We start from the raw sequence: 15,226 nt of genomic DNA, 5'->3' as shown, positions 1-15,226 counted from the left end.
CAATGTTCACATGAACATCAGATTTTCACTTTGGTTTTATCATAGCATGGGCTTTTTCCTATTATGCTGTTATCACTGCAGGCATGACCATTTTTAAGCTGTGTTTGTCTAAAATGCCATTATTGTTCCGAAAATAGTAAATGTCCTAGAAGAAAAATCTAAGTATTTTGTATTTGGAAAAAAAAAATGGAAAAAAAGTATTTAATCCATTAGAAATCGAAACAAAACCTTTAATAAAAGTTCAAATAGAAATTATAACATTCATTGATATGCTAAACACCGAAACCACAAACTATCCCCCTACATTTGGGTCTTTATAGCATTTAAAATTATTGCGATTTACTTTACTAAATCAAGCCCACAGAATACTCCAGTAAAGATAAACTGAGATATTGTACATCACAGCTTAGCTATTTTGTAATTATTTGTTTTGTTAATGAGACCTTTGAAACCTTTAATAGAAAGCCATAACCAACTAAACATTGTAGTTGGACAATGGTTGCATTGTTAATATAAGGAAAATGGTTTATTTGGCTCTAGCTGCTGTCTAATGTGTGGTGACTTACAGTTAACTACAAAACCCTGGTTGGCCACTGTGATTATCACCTGATATAATATCATCCTTCTGAAATGATATTTTAAATGTTGTATACGTGTTTCAATCAAAATTTTATTAAACCGTACCTTGAAAGGAAAAGAAAAAATGCTTAACAAGGATGCTAGGAAGAATTTAGTGGATGTGTATTACAAACCTATCTCATTGAAACCACTGTAACCCAGCTCTTGTCTACTGAGACCGAGATCTTCAAGGTCCATGCATTTAAATCCCATTGGGCACTGGTAGCCTTCTCCATCAGGTGAGCAGTGCGTATCCGGAATCGCTAAATTATTCCAGGTTACATTCCTGAAAGACAAAATGTGTCAATCAATTAGAGTTTTTCACCATTAAATAAGGATTTCACTGCAGCAAAAGATAAAGAGCTAATTCAATGAAAATAATGGGTCAGTCCTTTCAATAATTATAAATGCTTTTTTGGACTAATATTTAGAAGGGCTCCTAGATTCAGTAATTAAATCACTATTTCCCTTTATCTCTAGCACTAAATTCCCCTTGGTCAATGTAGTGTACTTGAATTGCCTTTCTAAGCCATAACACATTTATACTGAGCTTTTCAGAGAAATACACCAAAGCACATTTACAGTAAATCTCCTAAGAAAGTATATGCAAATTGTTACATCAACAAAAATATCAACTAAAAAACAATATCAGGAGTTAATGTACGGAATGCAATAAGTTTTATTCTGTTGCTGATGATGTTCTTGATTTAGAAACAAATCTATAAGGTTTAAAAGTGAATTTCAATATATTTCAGGTTCTGATCCAGATATCCCAATGCCTACTGATAAGTCATACAGTACCAATACAAACCTGAATTTAGTTAAAGCTTCTTGATATGCATATTGGTGAGAAATCCAATTTAATACTCATGTTTGGGCATCATGCCTGGTGCTTTTTATTTTTTTACTTATCCTTCATCAAAGGAAAATAAACATAAAAGCAAATAAAAGACAAATAAGAGTAACATGTAAAGCAGTTTGTGTTAAAAAGGGCAAATTTATTCTCAAGGATACAATAAAGCTCAAAAAGCTCCCACAGAACTCCACACATAAAAAGAGTTCTTATCATTTTTTGTCACTTATCTGAAAGTTCAGTGCCAAATGACGTGATTTTTGTACATCAAAACTTAGAGAGACAAGAGTTTAATTACGTTAGACACCTATTAACATCTTCTCTAATTGTGTCCAATTTAATCAAAATTTGAACTTTTTGTAAATCATATTTTATATTTTGTGAAATATGTTATTTTCTATTTTCTGGTAAACAGTGTAAACCTTGAAAATAAATAATAATACAAAAATACATTAACCATATGGTGCTACAGTATAAAATAGAAGATTATAGATTCACAATGAGCCACATATATTTGGACATTAAGGTACAGTCCTGCTTTATTGAAATAAGAGGCCTTGAGTAGAATAAAATGCATTTTAACAGCAAAATGTGAAACAATTTACATTGGCCCTAGAGTATTTGTATGAAAAATGACCACCACTTTGAGAGGTGCTTATTTTATTTTGGCAGAGGTTTGTAAAGTGCAACTTTATAGATTCAAGTTTATGACTTTAATTTATTAAAATAAGAGAACCAAAGCAATGGCCTTTTAAGGTTCTTACAAATAACCCTTTTAAGGGAATTAATTGTCTTTAGTCTTGAAACACTAGATCACAAAAGTTTAAACTCAGATATCCAGAATCCTCAAAGGTATTGACAAAGCCAACACAGAGAAAGTCAAATACTCTGAGTCATAAGTGGACACTAAATACATCTATATACAGGACTGAAAATATAATCTGCTTCTTTGACACAAAGGGACATCCATTAGACACATTAAAGCTAATCTTGAAGAACATAGAAGATACAGCTTAATGAGATTTTGAGATTGATTACCCAATGCCAGCAAAGCGCTGAAGGGTTTCATCTGGAACCCTCGCTCTCAGAGATGGAGACAAACATTTTAAAACAGGGTGCTGACAGAAGATATTATAGACAAAACCCAAGACCTCCGGAGGATGTGGGGCTGAGTAATGTTCTTAAAAATAACTTTCCATAATAAAGAGGCCACGGTGATCAACAAATTTAACCAATCTATGAACTGTTATCACTGTGTAACATCATAAATAGATCAACATAAAAATATTTTTTAAGTGTTTAATTAGATTTTGAAATGTTCCAAGAGTCTACGAAAGCCTATAATGATTTTGTGAAGTGTTTTACATTCTATAATTAATACAGTACACTCTGTTGCTTTAAAGAATAACTCTTGCCAATAATGCTGAACAACAAAACACACAAAAATAAATTCTCCGGCATCACCACCTGTTTCGGCAATGTTTTTTTCACCCAACACAACACACTCTTTCACTCTTCATCTGTTGTCCTTTCTCTCCCTTCCTCTCTTGCTCCCTCAATCCATCACAATCCTTGCTCTCTCCTTCTCTCACTTCCCTCTCTCCCTGGACACAGGTGTGACTCTAAGTGCTGTTTAATGTCTCTAATGAAAATTAATGTCTTCAAAGCGGTAAGCTAGACACTCTTTCCAGTTGATTATTAGTGTGTTGGAATGAAAGTGGATAATTTATTGCTGTATCAAAGAGACCGATGGAAGGCACTCTGATGAGTCAAAGTGTCTTTAATTATTTTCTGATTGATAATCTCCCACTTATATAAAAGAAATCTGCAGGTTTTACGGAACAGATATGATAAATGAAACAGAAAATAAAAGTTTACAAGTCTGCTAATATCATAGTAATGTGATTCACATTCTCAGCTCAAACATGAAATACCACTGCTGATATTTATTACATTCATTAATCTTTTTTTAAGTTTTTTTTTTTAATTTGGAATAAATATGGAATAAAAGTAAAAAAAAATTATTGAATTTGAAATTTAGTAATCCCCTTCATTTCAATAATTTGGGAACACACTTTGGTCCTTGAACCTTTTGAGACAGAAGCTTGAGTAGGCTTTTCAATCCAGGGAATTTAGGGGGGAAATGTATTTGTTTTGAGATGTAACTGTCCAAAGATGACAAATGTAGTTTTGTTAATAGTATTTTCAACCTGTGTATCCAATTAAAGCATATCTCTGAGACCTGATAATAAAACATCATACAGCTTTGGAACAAGTAATAGGTTTATTCCTTGCTGAAAAAAAGAAGAAAGAAAACACAACGTTTCGGCCGTGGAGCATTCTTCAGGTGTGTATGACTTCAAATGATGCATGACCACATCCTGACTAAATATTGGGTAAATCACAAATAAATGAATACCCTAGTCTTCTCATACTTTACTTTCAGTTGGTTTGAGTACACTGTCATGGATAAAGTTCATACTTTTAACATTACTGGAAATCCAAAATTGACTTAATCAACATCCACACAAAAAGCTGGCAACATTATTGAAAAAAGGTGCATTATGCAGTCATTTTTCAGTCCTACACAAAAGAAAACCTTTTATCTTTGTCAACTTCTATAAGAAAAGAAAATGTTCTAATTGACTCTAATTGAAACACTTCCTGCAATTTGTATAAATGTAAAGTGACAGGTGCTGAAATCAAAATGACAGCAGAAAAGGGTCAATGTCTATAATCTTCTCCCTGGCAGGAAAGCATTCACTGTATTTTTTTCAGACAGACATCTCTGTAAAAAAAGTAATCATTAACAACGCATTCCTGAAAAAAGTACAGAAATGTTAATTATTATGATTAGAAATGCTGCTTCCCCCAGATAGTTCATCTAAAGAGCAAATTTCTCACACTGTTTTGCTTGACACAACCCTTCATGCAGCCCGTCAAGGTACAAATGTTAAATATTTTCCTCTTTGCAGCCTTTATACTTCCAGCTGGAGTATAAAATGCCCAAAGGTATTTTTACCAATGTCCTTCAATCTTAATTTAACCTGGATTTGCAAATGGCATTAATAACTTTTGTTAAGACACATTTGCACATTTTAATTAGGTGATGATTTCCTTCATTTCATGATGGCAGAGAGAAGAATCAATAGGGAATCCTAATCTGTGGAATGCAGGCAGAGCTGGACCATAACCTGAATAATCAAAAAAAGACATTATGAACATTCGTTTTAAATACTTTTATGTCAGGTTAAAAAGTCAAATGCATTCCCACTTAACAGACTGTTTTGTACCTTATTAAAGCACTTTTGTGAGTACATACAGTACATATTTCTTTAATTCGTTCCCAAATCATAATTTATCTTAGTCGCTTAAATCAATTACCTACCTACCAATTACCTACCTACCGTTTTATCTGCTTTTCTAAAAGACATCACAGAAAATGGCCTCCATAGTACACACAGCATTGGTGACTGTAAGAACACTCTGTAAATTTAGATTTTAGACTTGGTCCTTTGTTATTTCAATTTTCTTATGTTCTTTAACACTACAACACAGCACAACATCGGGAGTTTTTTTTTAAAGCAAAGAAATCAGTCACCCCATGGGTTTTAGTAGAAAGCAGCCATTTCATACAATAGTTATTTTAATTCTGCAAGTTTCTTGTAAATCATACTAAAATATAAAGACCACAAAGTTAGTAATCTAACTGTACTGTACATCTGAGAAACCAATCCAAATTGTCTAATGGGCCAAATGCTCAGATTACAATCACACAATTACACAAAACCACAGCCACGTACCCTTGCAACATCAAGAGCAATAATTTGGACAATGTTCTTATTCAAGGTGTTTTGACTTCATGAATGAATAATATACTGTACCTTCAAACATTTTAACCCACACAGAGTACTAAACCAGACTGATGATATACAGATGAGAAACTGTATTCGTGGTCTGGCTTTTTGGTACCAGTACAAAAGTTGGCAACAAAACCAGTACATTTTTAGTTAACAGTGTTACCACATTTTTCATGGTTCCTGACATAAAAGTAACTGTCCCATTGTCGATCTTTCCCATTGGCAAAATTCAAAGTATGGACATTTTTAGCTAAAGGATTGTGATCAATGTACAAACCATTAACATTTTTAGCAAATTTGAGAAGCACTACTGTATATCGTCTATGGCCTTTAAATGTCAATTACAGGAAGGCAGTGGCATTATAAACAGTTAACACTGAATGCACCCGCACTGATGTGCTTCAGCTCACTTTAAAAACTTGTTCCAAGGACCAACACGTAAGGTTTAATTTAAAGTTTACAAGCAAGTCCTGATTTCTTCATGTGTTTCACTGATGATAATATAAGAAAGCTTAATAAACGAGAGGAGGCCACTCAGCCTGTGTGTTATTACTTTAGTAGGTAATCTGAGGATCTCTTCTTGAAAGAAACCAGTTTCAACACCATGGCTGATTGGCTGGCTCTCCCAAACCCTTTGTATAATAAATGCCTCCTGTTTTCTGTTTTAAATCATTTAAAAAATCATATATTTAAATAAAAATACATTATCATGTACAGTAGTTTAAACTTATGGGTCTTACACTGTCCACAAAGGATACAAATCTGCAAAGAGAGGCCCCTGTGGATATTCTGTCCATTCATATCCTCAGAACATTTTGAAATTCTGTAGGTCTAAAACGTTCCAGCTATGCTGTTGTAGACAAAACTCAGAAAGAAAATCTAGTTTGCTGTCTGTCCACTGCTGATTGCAAAGAAATAGTCAAGGCTCTCAGAATGAACCTATGACAAAATGTTGATTATGTAACCGAGGCGTTTTTTTCTCTCCACATCTAGACTCAACTGGTATCTGTCACGGACGTCCAAAGGGACTAACTGTGGAGAGCAGGAGAGCGTAAAAAGACCCATATGCGTAGCGGCGAGACGGGAAAAAGGCCCGGGCTCATTAGTGCAAAGAGTTCAGGAATGCCGTATAGAAACCTATGCACTCAGGGAGCGGACGTGGGGCGCCCTGGTGATAGGCGGGTCTCAGGACATCCGAACATCAATGCTGAGCGAGGACAGAGTGCAAGACCCGGAAATATATAGCCCAAGGAAAAGAGGGACAGGAAGGACAGCAGACCGGAAACTGGGGACAGGACAGAGAAGGAGCGCCCTCTGGCTGCAGAGGGCGTGACAGTATCTTAAAGGGCAAAAGGGGTTATTTCAGTTAACAGATGTCCACCTGACTCATACTTTGTAATTCTTGTTTTTTTCTTGCCGGTTTGAAAAATTAATGTCATGGATGTTTGTGAGGGTCATGTCAAGTTGTTTGGGGGGGGGGGGGTGATTTGCTGCAAGAAGAAAAGATAACTTACCCTGGCTGTGTATCATTGGTCACACAATGGTAAGTAAATGTTCCAAACATCTGAACTCCGAGAATTCCATACAGGAGAAGGAAGAAAAGCAGGAATATGGACACACTCCAGATCTGTTCTCCAGAGCGCCTAAGGTGAGAAACAGAACAGCAAATCAATTTCCACAATCACAAAGTCATATACTGATTTCACAAACAAATCAGATCCTCCCTATTGTGTCCCATGTTGTGAAATTACAAAAAGATACATACTCTACACAGTGTTTTAAATGTATTTATTCAAAACCTAAATGTTCATACTGAAGATTTATAGGGTAAGAATTTACAGCAAATGTCAGCAAAAACTTAAGAGAAATAAACAAAATACCTACAGTATGCAATCAGGATATTCCAACGTGATTCAACATTTAGTAGAAAAATGGTTGGCAACAAATACAGTTTAACTAGGGTAAGTCTCTCCCAGCTTTGCATACTGACTTGGTTCAATTTTTGCCCATTCGTCTTGGCAGATTTGGTCAAGCTCTCAAGTGGCTTGGGGATCAATTATGGATTGTAGTTTTCAAATGTTTCCAGAGATTTTCCACAGGACTGAAGTCAAGATATATGGATTTTCAAATGTTTCCAGAGATTTTCCACACGATCCAAGACAGGCCCACTCAATGACATTTAAAATCTTATTCTCCTGCTGAAAGGTGAAATTCTCATCCCAGTTTTAGATCTGAAGCAGTTTTCCTCTACGATTTGCCAGTGCTTTGTTCCATCTATGCTCCCCCGTGTCTTGAAGGGTTTCCTATTCCTTGCTGACAAGAAGCAGGACTATTACATACTGTAAGTTTGCCACCATCCTTTTACTTACAGAGAGTGTTTACTTAGTGATGTACTGTACTACTGTATGTTGGGTTTATGTGTGATGTACAGTAATGCGTTGAATTTAAATTAAAAATAGCCAATTTTGTCCTGTCAGATCACAAATCCCCTTTGCATACATGTTTGCAGATTCATGTAGGTGTTTTGTAGGTGTTTTTTTTTCTTCAGTTACATGCAGTCCCTTCAATGAAGTGACAGGAATACTGTTGACACCTTGATGTTTACTCATGCCCCAGCTACTGAACTTTGTAGTTCTTTGAAAGACCTTTTGGCCTCACAGTGGCTTCCTTACTTACTGTAGCTAGGAATAGCCTGATTTAGGCAGTGTTTAGGTACTTTCTACTTCTTTATGATTAGCTTCACCATGATTAAAGCAATATTAAGGGTCTTTGAAATGTTTACCCTTTTCTCTTCGTTTGTGGCTTTTTAAACATTTATCCGTGAGTTATTGCTCCTTGGTCTTCATGGGGACCTTATAGAGACAGATACAATATATTTATTCTGAAATCATGATAACCTACATTTTCCAAAGATAGAGGTAATCTAACTAATTGTGTGGCTCAGTAAGGTAATATAAGAGAGTTTTTTTCATTAATTCACCTGAGTTAATTAATGAATTAACACTTCCCAATATTAATGATCTATTTTTCCTGTTTTTTTTGCAGAGCGTGTGTGGAGTGGTTAGTGCCTAAAATAACAGGGAAATGTGTAAACTGAGCAAGAGACTGAATTTTTTTACAAGGAATTGTATTTTTTAAATAAACACATTAGAATTTCAAGAAACATCTATCTTACTTCAAAATATTTGTAATTCTCGTGCGCGGCAGCTCAAATCTGAAGTAAATTCGGAAAGCTCTAATCATTATAAGGGCTCTTGGTATTCTCAGCATTCCCCAAGGTGACATCTGGTCGACCAGCTCTGCTATTTCAAACACCTAACAAAAACAATGGAATAGAAACAATTGTCCAATCAGTTAAACAGTTCACAGCCACAAAGCCAGGAAACAAATGATCAATATTTTTAATTACCTGTAGTACCAAAGAAACCCAAAGACAAAAAACCATGATGCCATCAAACACACACCAACGGTCCTTTACATAGGAGTTATCCCCCTAAAAAGAGAAAAAACATTTCAACACATTTCAGTTATGATTCTTTAGTTCACACGTAAATCCAATATTTTAAATCTGATCTTGAAACGGAAAGTCAACAGGTGAATTGCAGATGCTGTGAAACCACTGGAGGAATAAAACTGGGCAAGGAAATGTCAGAACATATGGTAGGACTCAGATTTCATTGGCTTCCTATTAACCCAAGCTCGCCTTTTCAGAAATGTGGTCACAATTTGATTGCCAGTGCAATTACACAATGGCTTTATAAAAAATAAAAACAAAATCTATATTTTTTAAAATAATATCAAAATTACATTATTGTACTGTATGTATCAATTGATAAATATGAATACTTCATTACTGACATTGAAGAAGAACACAAAAGGCATAAATTGCTTATAATACAAAGGTAAATAATTCAATTTAAAGAACGATTTCAGTTAATGTGAGTTTGGAGTTGCATATAAAGACTTCTTGTCATGTAACCACTTATGATACCCATATAAACTGTGCGTGTGACAGATGAAAATCACACACAGTAAGTACTTACTATTATGCATTCAATAATATAATATTATTCAATATTTTTCAGTATTCAATAATAAGAACAATATTCAGACTTCTGCACAGTTTTCATGTTTTGCTGCTTCAAATCTTGCAATAATAACACTCTGAAGTAGCAATTACAGAGACAGGTATTATTCTGTTATTTACACACAACCTACTCCACACATTCATTATACAAATGAAAAAGAAAAGAAGTAAACAGATCATATGAAATAAAAAGGGAAAAGTCACGATGGCACCTTTCCATATTCTTTGCTAAATTAAATTAGGTGCACAAAATGACCTTACCCACATAATTATCTGAGGGGTCTCTGACTATATAGATCCCATGATTTTGTAATAAAGACATCTGTCTCAATATATTCCATACATTTATTTGCCTCTCTAATGTTCTTCTGACAGGTAGAGGATTTAAAGGACTCAAAGTTTTATTGAGGCAGAGATCAAGAGAAAGGGATAAAAATATTTGAAAGACCATTAATATGTCAATGACTTGGAAGTGAAAGGCACCAGATGCTGCCTAGTTCATGGTTACCTTCCAATCTAAGCAGCCAGGCAGGGAGAACACTGATTAATACCACCATAAAGCCAACAGCAACTCTGAAAGAGAATGTCTGAGATAGAAGAAATTGTCCATGAGACAAGGCTGGCATATATGGCTGAGTGGAAAGAAGGAAGACATTGCTGAAAAAACATCTCAAATCCTGCATGCCTGTTAGAAACAAAGCATACAATTGGTACTGTTATGTGGCATTGGAAATGTATGGTCTAAATCAAGAAACACAGTACATAACTCAGTCAAAACACCATCCCTACTGTCAAACATGGTTTCAGCCACATTATGTTATTGTTCTGCTTCTTATTAGCAGGGACTGAGAAGCTGGGCAGGACTAAGGATAAAACAGATGAAGAAAAATTCAGGTCAATCCTACAGGAAAAGCTGCTTTAGCTTGCTAAATATCTCAAACTTGGACAAAACGTCATTTTTCAACAGGATGGAGTGGCTTAAGAATTAGACGGAATAAAAATGTCCTTGAGTGGCCCTCAAAATCCTGACTTGGATCCAACTGGGTATTTGTGGAAAGACTTTAAACCAATGTCCATAAGCATTCCTCTAGCAACTGGAGAGCTTGATAAAATCTGTCAAGGAAAACGGCCACAAACTGAACCAAAAAGGCAATCGAAAAGGCGATGGGGACTTTTGTGGCTACAATTCCTGCCGAAGTTGCTTCTACCAAATATTGATGGTCTTTGTACACTTTAGTTTTTGTTGACATTTACTGTAACTTATCCTACTTATAGATGTCTTCAGTTTGAGCATTCCAATTTTTAATAAAATATTTAAAAAATGTGTATGTATCATTTTGTAGTTTCAAAAATAGAATACCTTAGGGTTTTAATACTTTTGCAGGTCACTGTAAATATCTTAAAATTCTGTCCGTTCTCACATCCCTTAACCAAGTCTTGCTTAGGAGTCTAAACTGGTTCTCTTATAAAATATATTTCTAAGACTAAGAAATAACTATTCTTTCCAAATAACGTAAGGTCAAAAGAGCAACTATATGACTAATAAGGTGAGGAATTATACTTCAAGATAGGTAATACTATCCAAAATGATATAAAATAACATCCAGTCATTCAGATTAAGGTCAATTAAGAAAACTGACTTTAATCTGCCTTAAGAATCACTTGCAATACAATAATCATGATAAACGAGTTAGACATTTATCTGAAGGCAAAATTAAATGCCAAAGACCCAGGAAATGAGTACAAATCAAATTATCAATGCAGCAGCCCCAAACAGTTTGATGTATAATTTTTAACTCTCCTAGAACTACTGATATTTTAAATCTGTGCTATTTATACAGCGGTAGTAAGGATACTTTTGAAAAAATGAAAAATGCAACCCCTTTCAAAATGAGATCTCCATCTGAGCCCACATTTATAGTACAGTACAGTATGTAGTGTGCAATTGGTCATTACACTCATGCAAAGCTACACAACTTACTCCTTACATCACTTACTTACATCACCTAGACCCACAAACCTCAAGATGCATTGCTACCTGGGAATTATAATGTAAAGATCATGTAAAAACCTGGTTATACTTTGTTATCAGTATTTTGGAAAAAATGAAGTAGTGATCATGAAATATACAAAATGTGAGGAGGTTATGTGACTTTTATAATGGAAATACCATGGTTTAGTGCAGCCTGTAAAGTTGTAAAGACCATAGTGAAATCTGCTTTAATCATATTCAGGATCTCAAGCACACTTTCTTTATGAAGCTTCTTACATCAAAGCTTGTATTTAAAGCCAGGTAGATACAGTAACTCTTAACGACTACATCTGAACAGGACAATGGGGTGTGTCACCACACACCCCTTCCTCAAGAGGTCATCTGGGAGCCTATTGTATAAATAGAGTAAACCCAAAGGACAATTCCACTGTTAAATATGTAAGAAGCAGTTTCATTACTGGGCCACATTGTATCCCAAACAACATTCCTATAAGAATAACTGAACAGAGGTTTAGACGAGAAAGAGTAGCAAAGCAATTCCAAAAATAGTCAAATTCTACACTACCAGGCAATGTACAAGGAGTGACAGAATCTCTAACACCTCAAAGTTCAAAAAGAGTACTAACCAGGTGGCCACCTCCCCTGGTGCCTTAAGGTATATGGGTAAATTGATTATTTTTACATTTCTACACATAAAATCTTTTCTTTTGCTTTCTTTTGTTTCTTTTGTTTTGTCTTCTTAACAATAATAGCTGGCAGAAATACTTTGTTACTCAGCTAAGCACCTGTGTGAATAAATGGGTGGAGAGAGGGTGTTGAGGAAGCAGGCTGGCAGCCAGCTGGTAACTACTTTCTAGGCTAAATTTTTGGCCCTATGACTAAATGTTGTTTTAGCCTGTAGCGTTGGTGGGTAAACCATAGCTGCAGTTTTAATATGCCAGAGAAATAATCCTATTTACTAGTCCTTTTCTGTTCTTTCTCTCATCTCAGCCTGCTAAAGCCAAGAAACAGAGGAATCAGAGAAAGTGGAAACTATGTGGAAGTGTATTTAAAACACTTCTTTATCCAAAATGCTGTGGGAGTCTGGAACAAGCTACACAGCCATGTTGTTGAAATCAATAATCTGGTGGCTGGATGAGATACTTGGATTAATTAGTTACTAACTACTAAAATGACTAGATGGACTGAATGGCCTCTCATTTTAATTTTTTTTACAGTACAGTATGTTCCTGGATCCTCCATAACAGGTAAGTGTTTTCAAATTAAACACCGACATGCTAGCAGAATATACAATTGTATATGCAGACTGGGTGAGGGTACACATCACAAGATGGAAAGAAATAGCTATATTAGTGAGTTTAAATAAGGTTGGATTTCAACAAATGTATTGAAAATAACAATAACGTCTAACAAAGTTATTAAGTAGGCTGATGATAAAGGTTCCCTTTATCATCAGCCTACTTAATAACTTTGTTAGACTTTATTGTCTAATAATTGACTTTGTCTTTGTCTTAATAATTGCGACTTTAAGACTTTGTCTTAATAATTGCGTTAGACAAGAAACATCGAACAGGAAAGTGATCAGTATGGGTACTTGTCTTTATCAGTTGGTGTAATGCTGATATTTTAAAGTTAATTCCACACTGAACTGTCAAAAACCGAAATGCACATTGTTTTTGGCTGTGAGATGCAGACGTGTAAAGATGAAAGGAAGAGCACAGGAATAAGAGCTACTGTAAAGAGGAGAAAGCAAAAGAAATGAAAAGCTGGGAGTGAGAATAAGGAACACCTTCCTTGGATGTGCTTATTGTTCCTTTACCTTGACTCCAGGCAGTCCGTCAGACCCAGAATGTACAGTAACAGGCTATACAGATAGCCCGTACAAGAGGTCTGTCTGATCAAGATTCATCAGGTGATACATGTACTATACTGTACATGTACTGTAGGTCTCAATCTGCTTCGAATAAACTTTTGCAAATATCTTTATTCTGTATCTGAGTCTAATAGAGAAAACAACCTGTAACAATAGCATTCTATGGTGTCTACTTTTCCGTTTTTCAAAAAAAGACCTGGTTTGGATCATTATTAAAAGAGATAGTTTGAACTGAAAAACTATACTGCAGTTTAAAATTAAGGACATACCTGATCACACACCACTAGTAGCAACAGAGGTGGAATGCCGTCTTAGCTAGGAGGTTTTCACCCTTACACAGATTGAGCTACTGTACAAACAACTGCTTCCATTCTTTCAACTGTAAAAGAACATATAAATGCTCAGCCTGTTTTATTGAGGAGTTAACTGAGTTGATTTCAGTAAGTTAAAAAATTCTTATCTTGGCCCCGTCTTTGAAGCATAGAGATGTCTTGGAGAAATTTACAGATTTACAGTTACAGAATACAACATTATTATTGTTATTGATTGCCTCAATAGGAGCTAGACACCCGTTTTGTTTTGGCCTACTGTAGTGTGAGAAACCTATTAGTGAGTTCAGCATGTTGAGAGCAGAGTAGCCGTGTCTTGTACTGTACAGTGGCGTGAAGAAGTGTTTGCCCCCTTCCTGATTTCTTATTTTTTTGCATGTTTGTCACACTGAAATGTTTCAGATCATCAAACAAATTGAAATATTAGACAAAGATAACACAAGTAAACACAAAATGCAGTTTTTAAATGAAGGTTTTTTATTATTAAGGAAAAATAAATCCAAACCTAGATGGCCCTGTGTGAAAAGGGGGCAAACACTTTTTCACACCACTGCATATTACTGTGCAAGATCCTCGCTACTTGAAACATCACATCACAGTTTGATGAAAGGCTTTACAATTTAAGCGCTCTGATCCCAATGTGATGGGTCAGCTTTATCAAATGTGATGGGTCCAAAAAAAAAAAAGACTTGAAAACAGTTGAAAACAGAAAATACAACCTAGTTCACTTGTGGTAACTGTTGATGCTAGCCATCTTAGCAGAGAGTTTTGTAAAAAGAAAGGAAGCTTTCCTTACTAAACACCTTCCAGCAGACTGACAATACTTTAGTTAGATAAGTGGCTTCCACCTTCCAATTTAGGCAGGTGGGACTGAAGCAGAGACTTCTTCTTCTTGAAATCCAATGCTGTCAGGTTTTGGGCAACCCAGATAAAATCCCCCACCATACTTTGCTTGGCATCAGATGATGGAGTAGTCACAATCCTCTGCTCCATATTCTGAGGCTGAGATTAGATGATCTCCAGAAAAATGCTGAGTGACAACTTTAACATCAGCACGGAGATGGGTTTTCCGAGAGTTCTCTGGCAACCCACAATGAAATCCCAGTGAACAGAATTGTGAAACTGAGAGAAATGGTTTCACTCCCCAGTGGGTGCTTTCAGAAAAGTGTGGTGTCTGGTGCTGAACCTTAGTAAGAAGATTCTTTCTGGGTTTTTTCCCTAGAGGGAAGAGGGTGCCCAGATCCATATCTAATGAGATACAGCTCTCAGGGGCCTGAATAACAGCAGAGCTATGAAAGCTTCTCTAAACTGAAGTTGCACTTAACTGAAAAAAAAGAATGCTGAGTGTAGCCCCTTTAGATTAAGATGTTATTTTGGCAGAGAGCCACCAGAAGTCCTCTCAAGAGTAATTCAATATTTCAAAGTTTGTATAATGTTATCATTATATAAAATATATATTTAATTTAAGAATTTAATTAAAGAATCCAATAACTGGCAATTATATTACATATGTTTCCTCCACAGTATTTTTTATGGAAAATATATTTTATCTGAACTAGAATTAAAGGAAATCAGTGCTATGAATTCTTCTTAACCATGATTTTTAACACAAT

General features: G+C 35.3%; 1 protein-coding gene across 6 annotated transcripts in view; it reads right to left on the bottom strand.

Annotated features, from left to right (window-relative positions):
- Positions 1–15,226, bottom strand: part of nalcn (sodium leak channel, non-selective) — a 158,016-nt gene that overhangs the window by 123,679 nt on the left and 19,111 nt on the right. For all 6 annotated transcript variants that reach the window (XM_015363454.2, XM_006638901.3, XM_015363458.2 and 3 more), the window contains 4 exons: positions 8,741–8,824; positions 8,507–8,646; positions 6,846–6,974; positions 753–904 (listed from right to left, as the gene is read on the bottom strand). In XM_015363454.2, coding sequence (XP_015218940.2) covers positions 753–904; positions 6,846–6,974; positions 8,507–8,646; positions 8,741–8,824 — 505 coding nt within the window. The remainder of the gene's footprint in view (positions 1–752; positions 905–6,845; positions 6,975–8,506; positions 8,647–8,740; positions 8,825–15,226) is intronic.

Source organism: Lepisosteus oculatus, chromosome 15 (genome assembly GCF_040954835.1).
Source record: "Lepisosteus oculatus isolate fLepOcu1 chromosome 15, fLepOcu1.hap2, whole genome shotgun sequence".
In the NCBI taxonomy this organism is placed as follows: Eukaryota; Metazoa; Chordata; class Actinopteri; order Semionotiformes; family Lepisosteidae; genus Lepisosteus; species Lepisosteus oculatus.
Note: the sequence above shows the minus strand (reverse complement) of the source record. Positions and strands in the feature narration are given on the sequence as shown.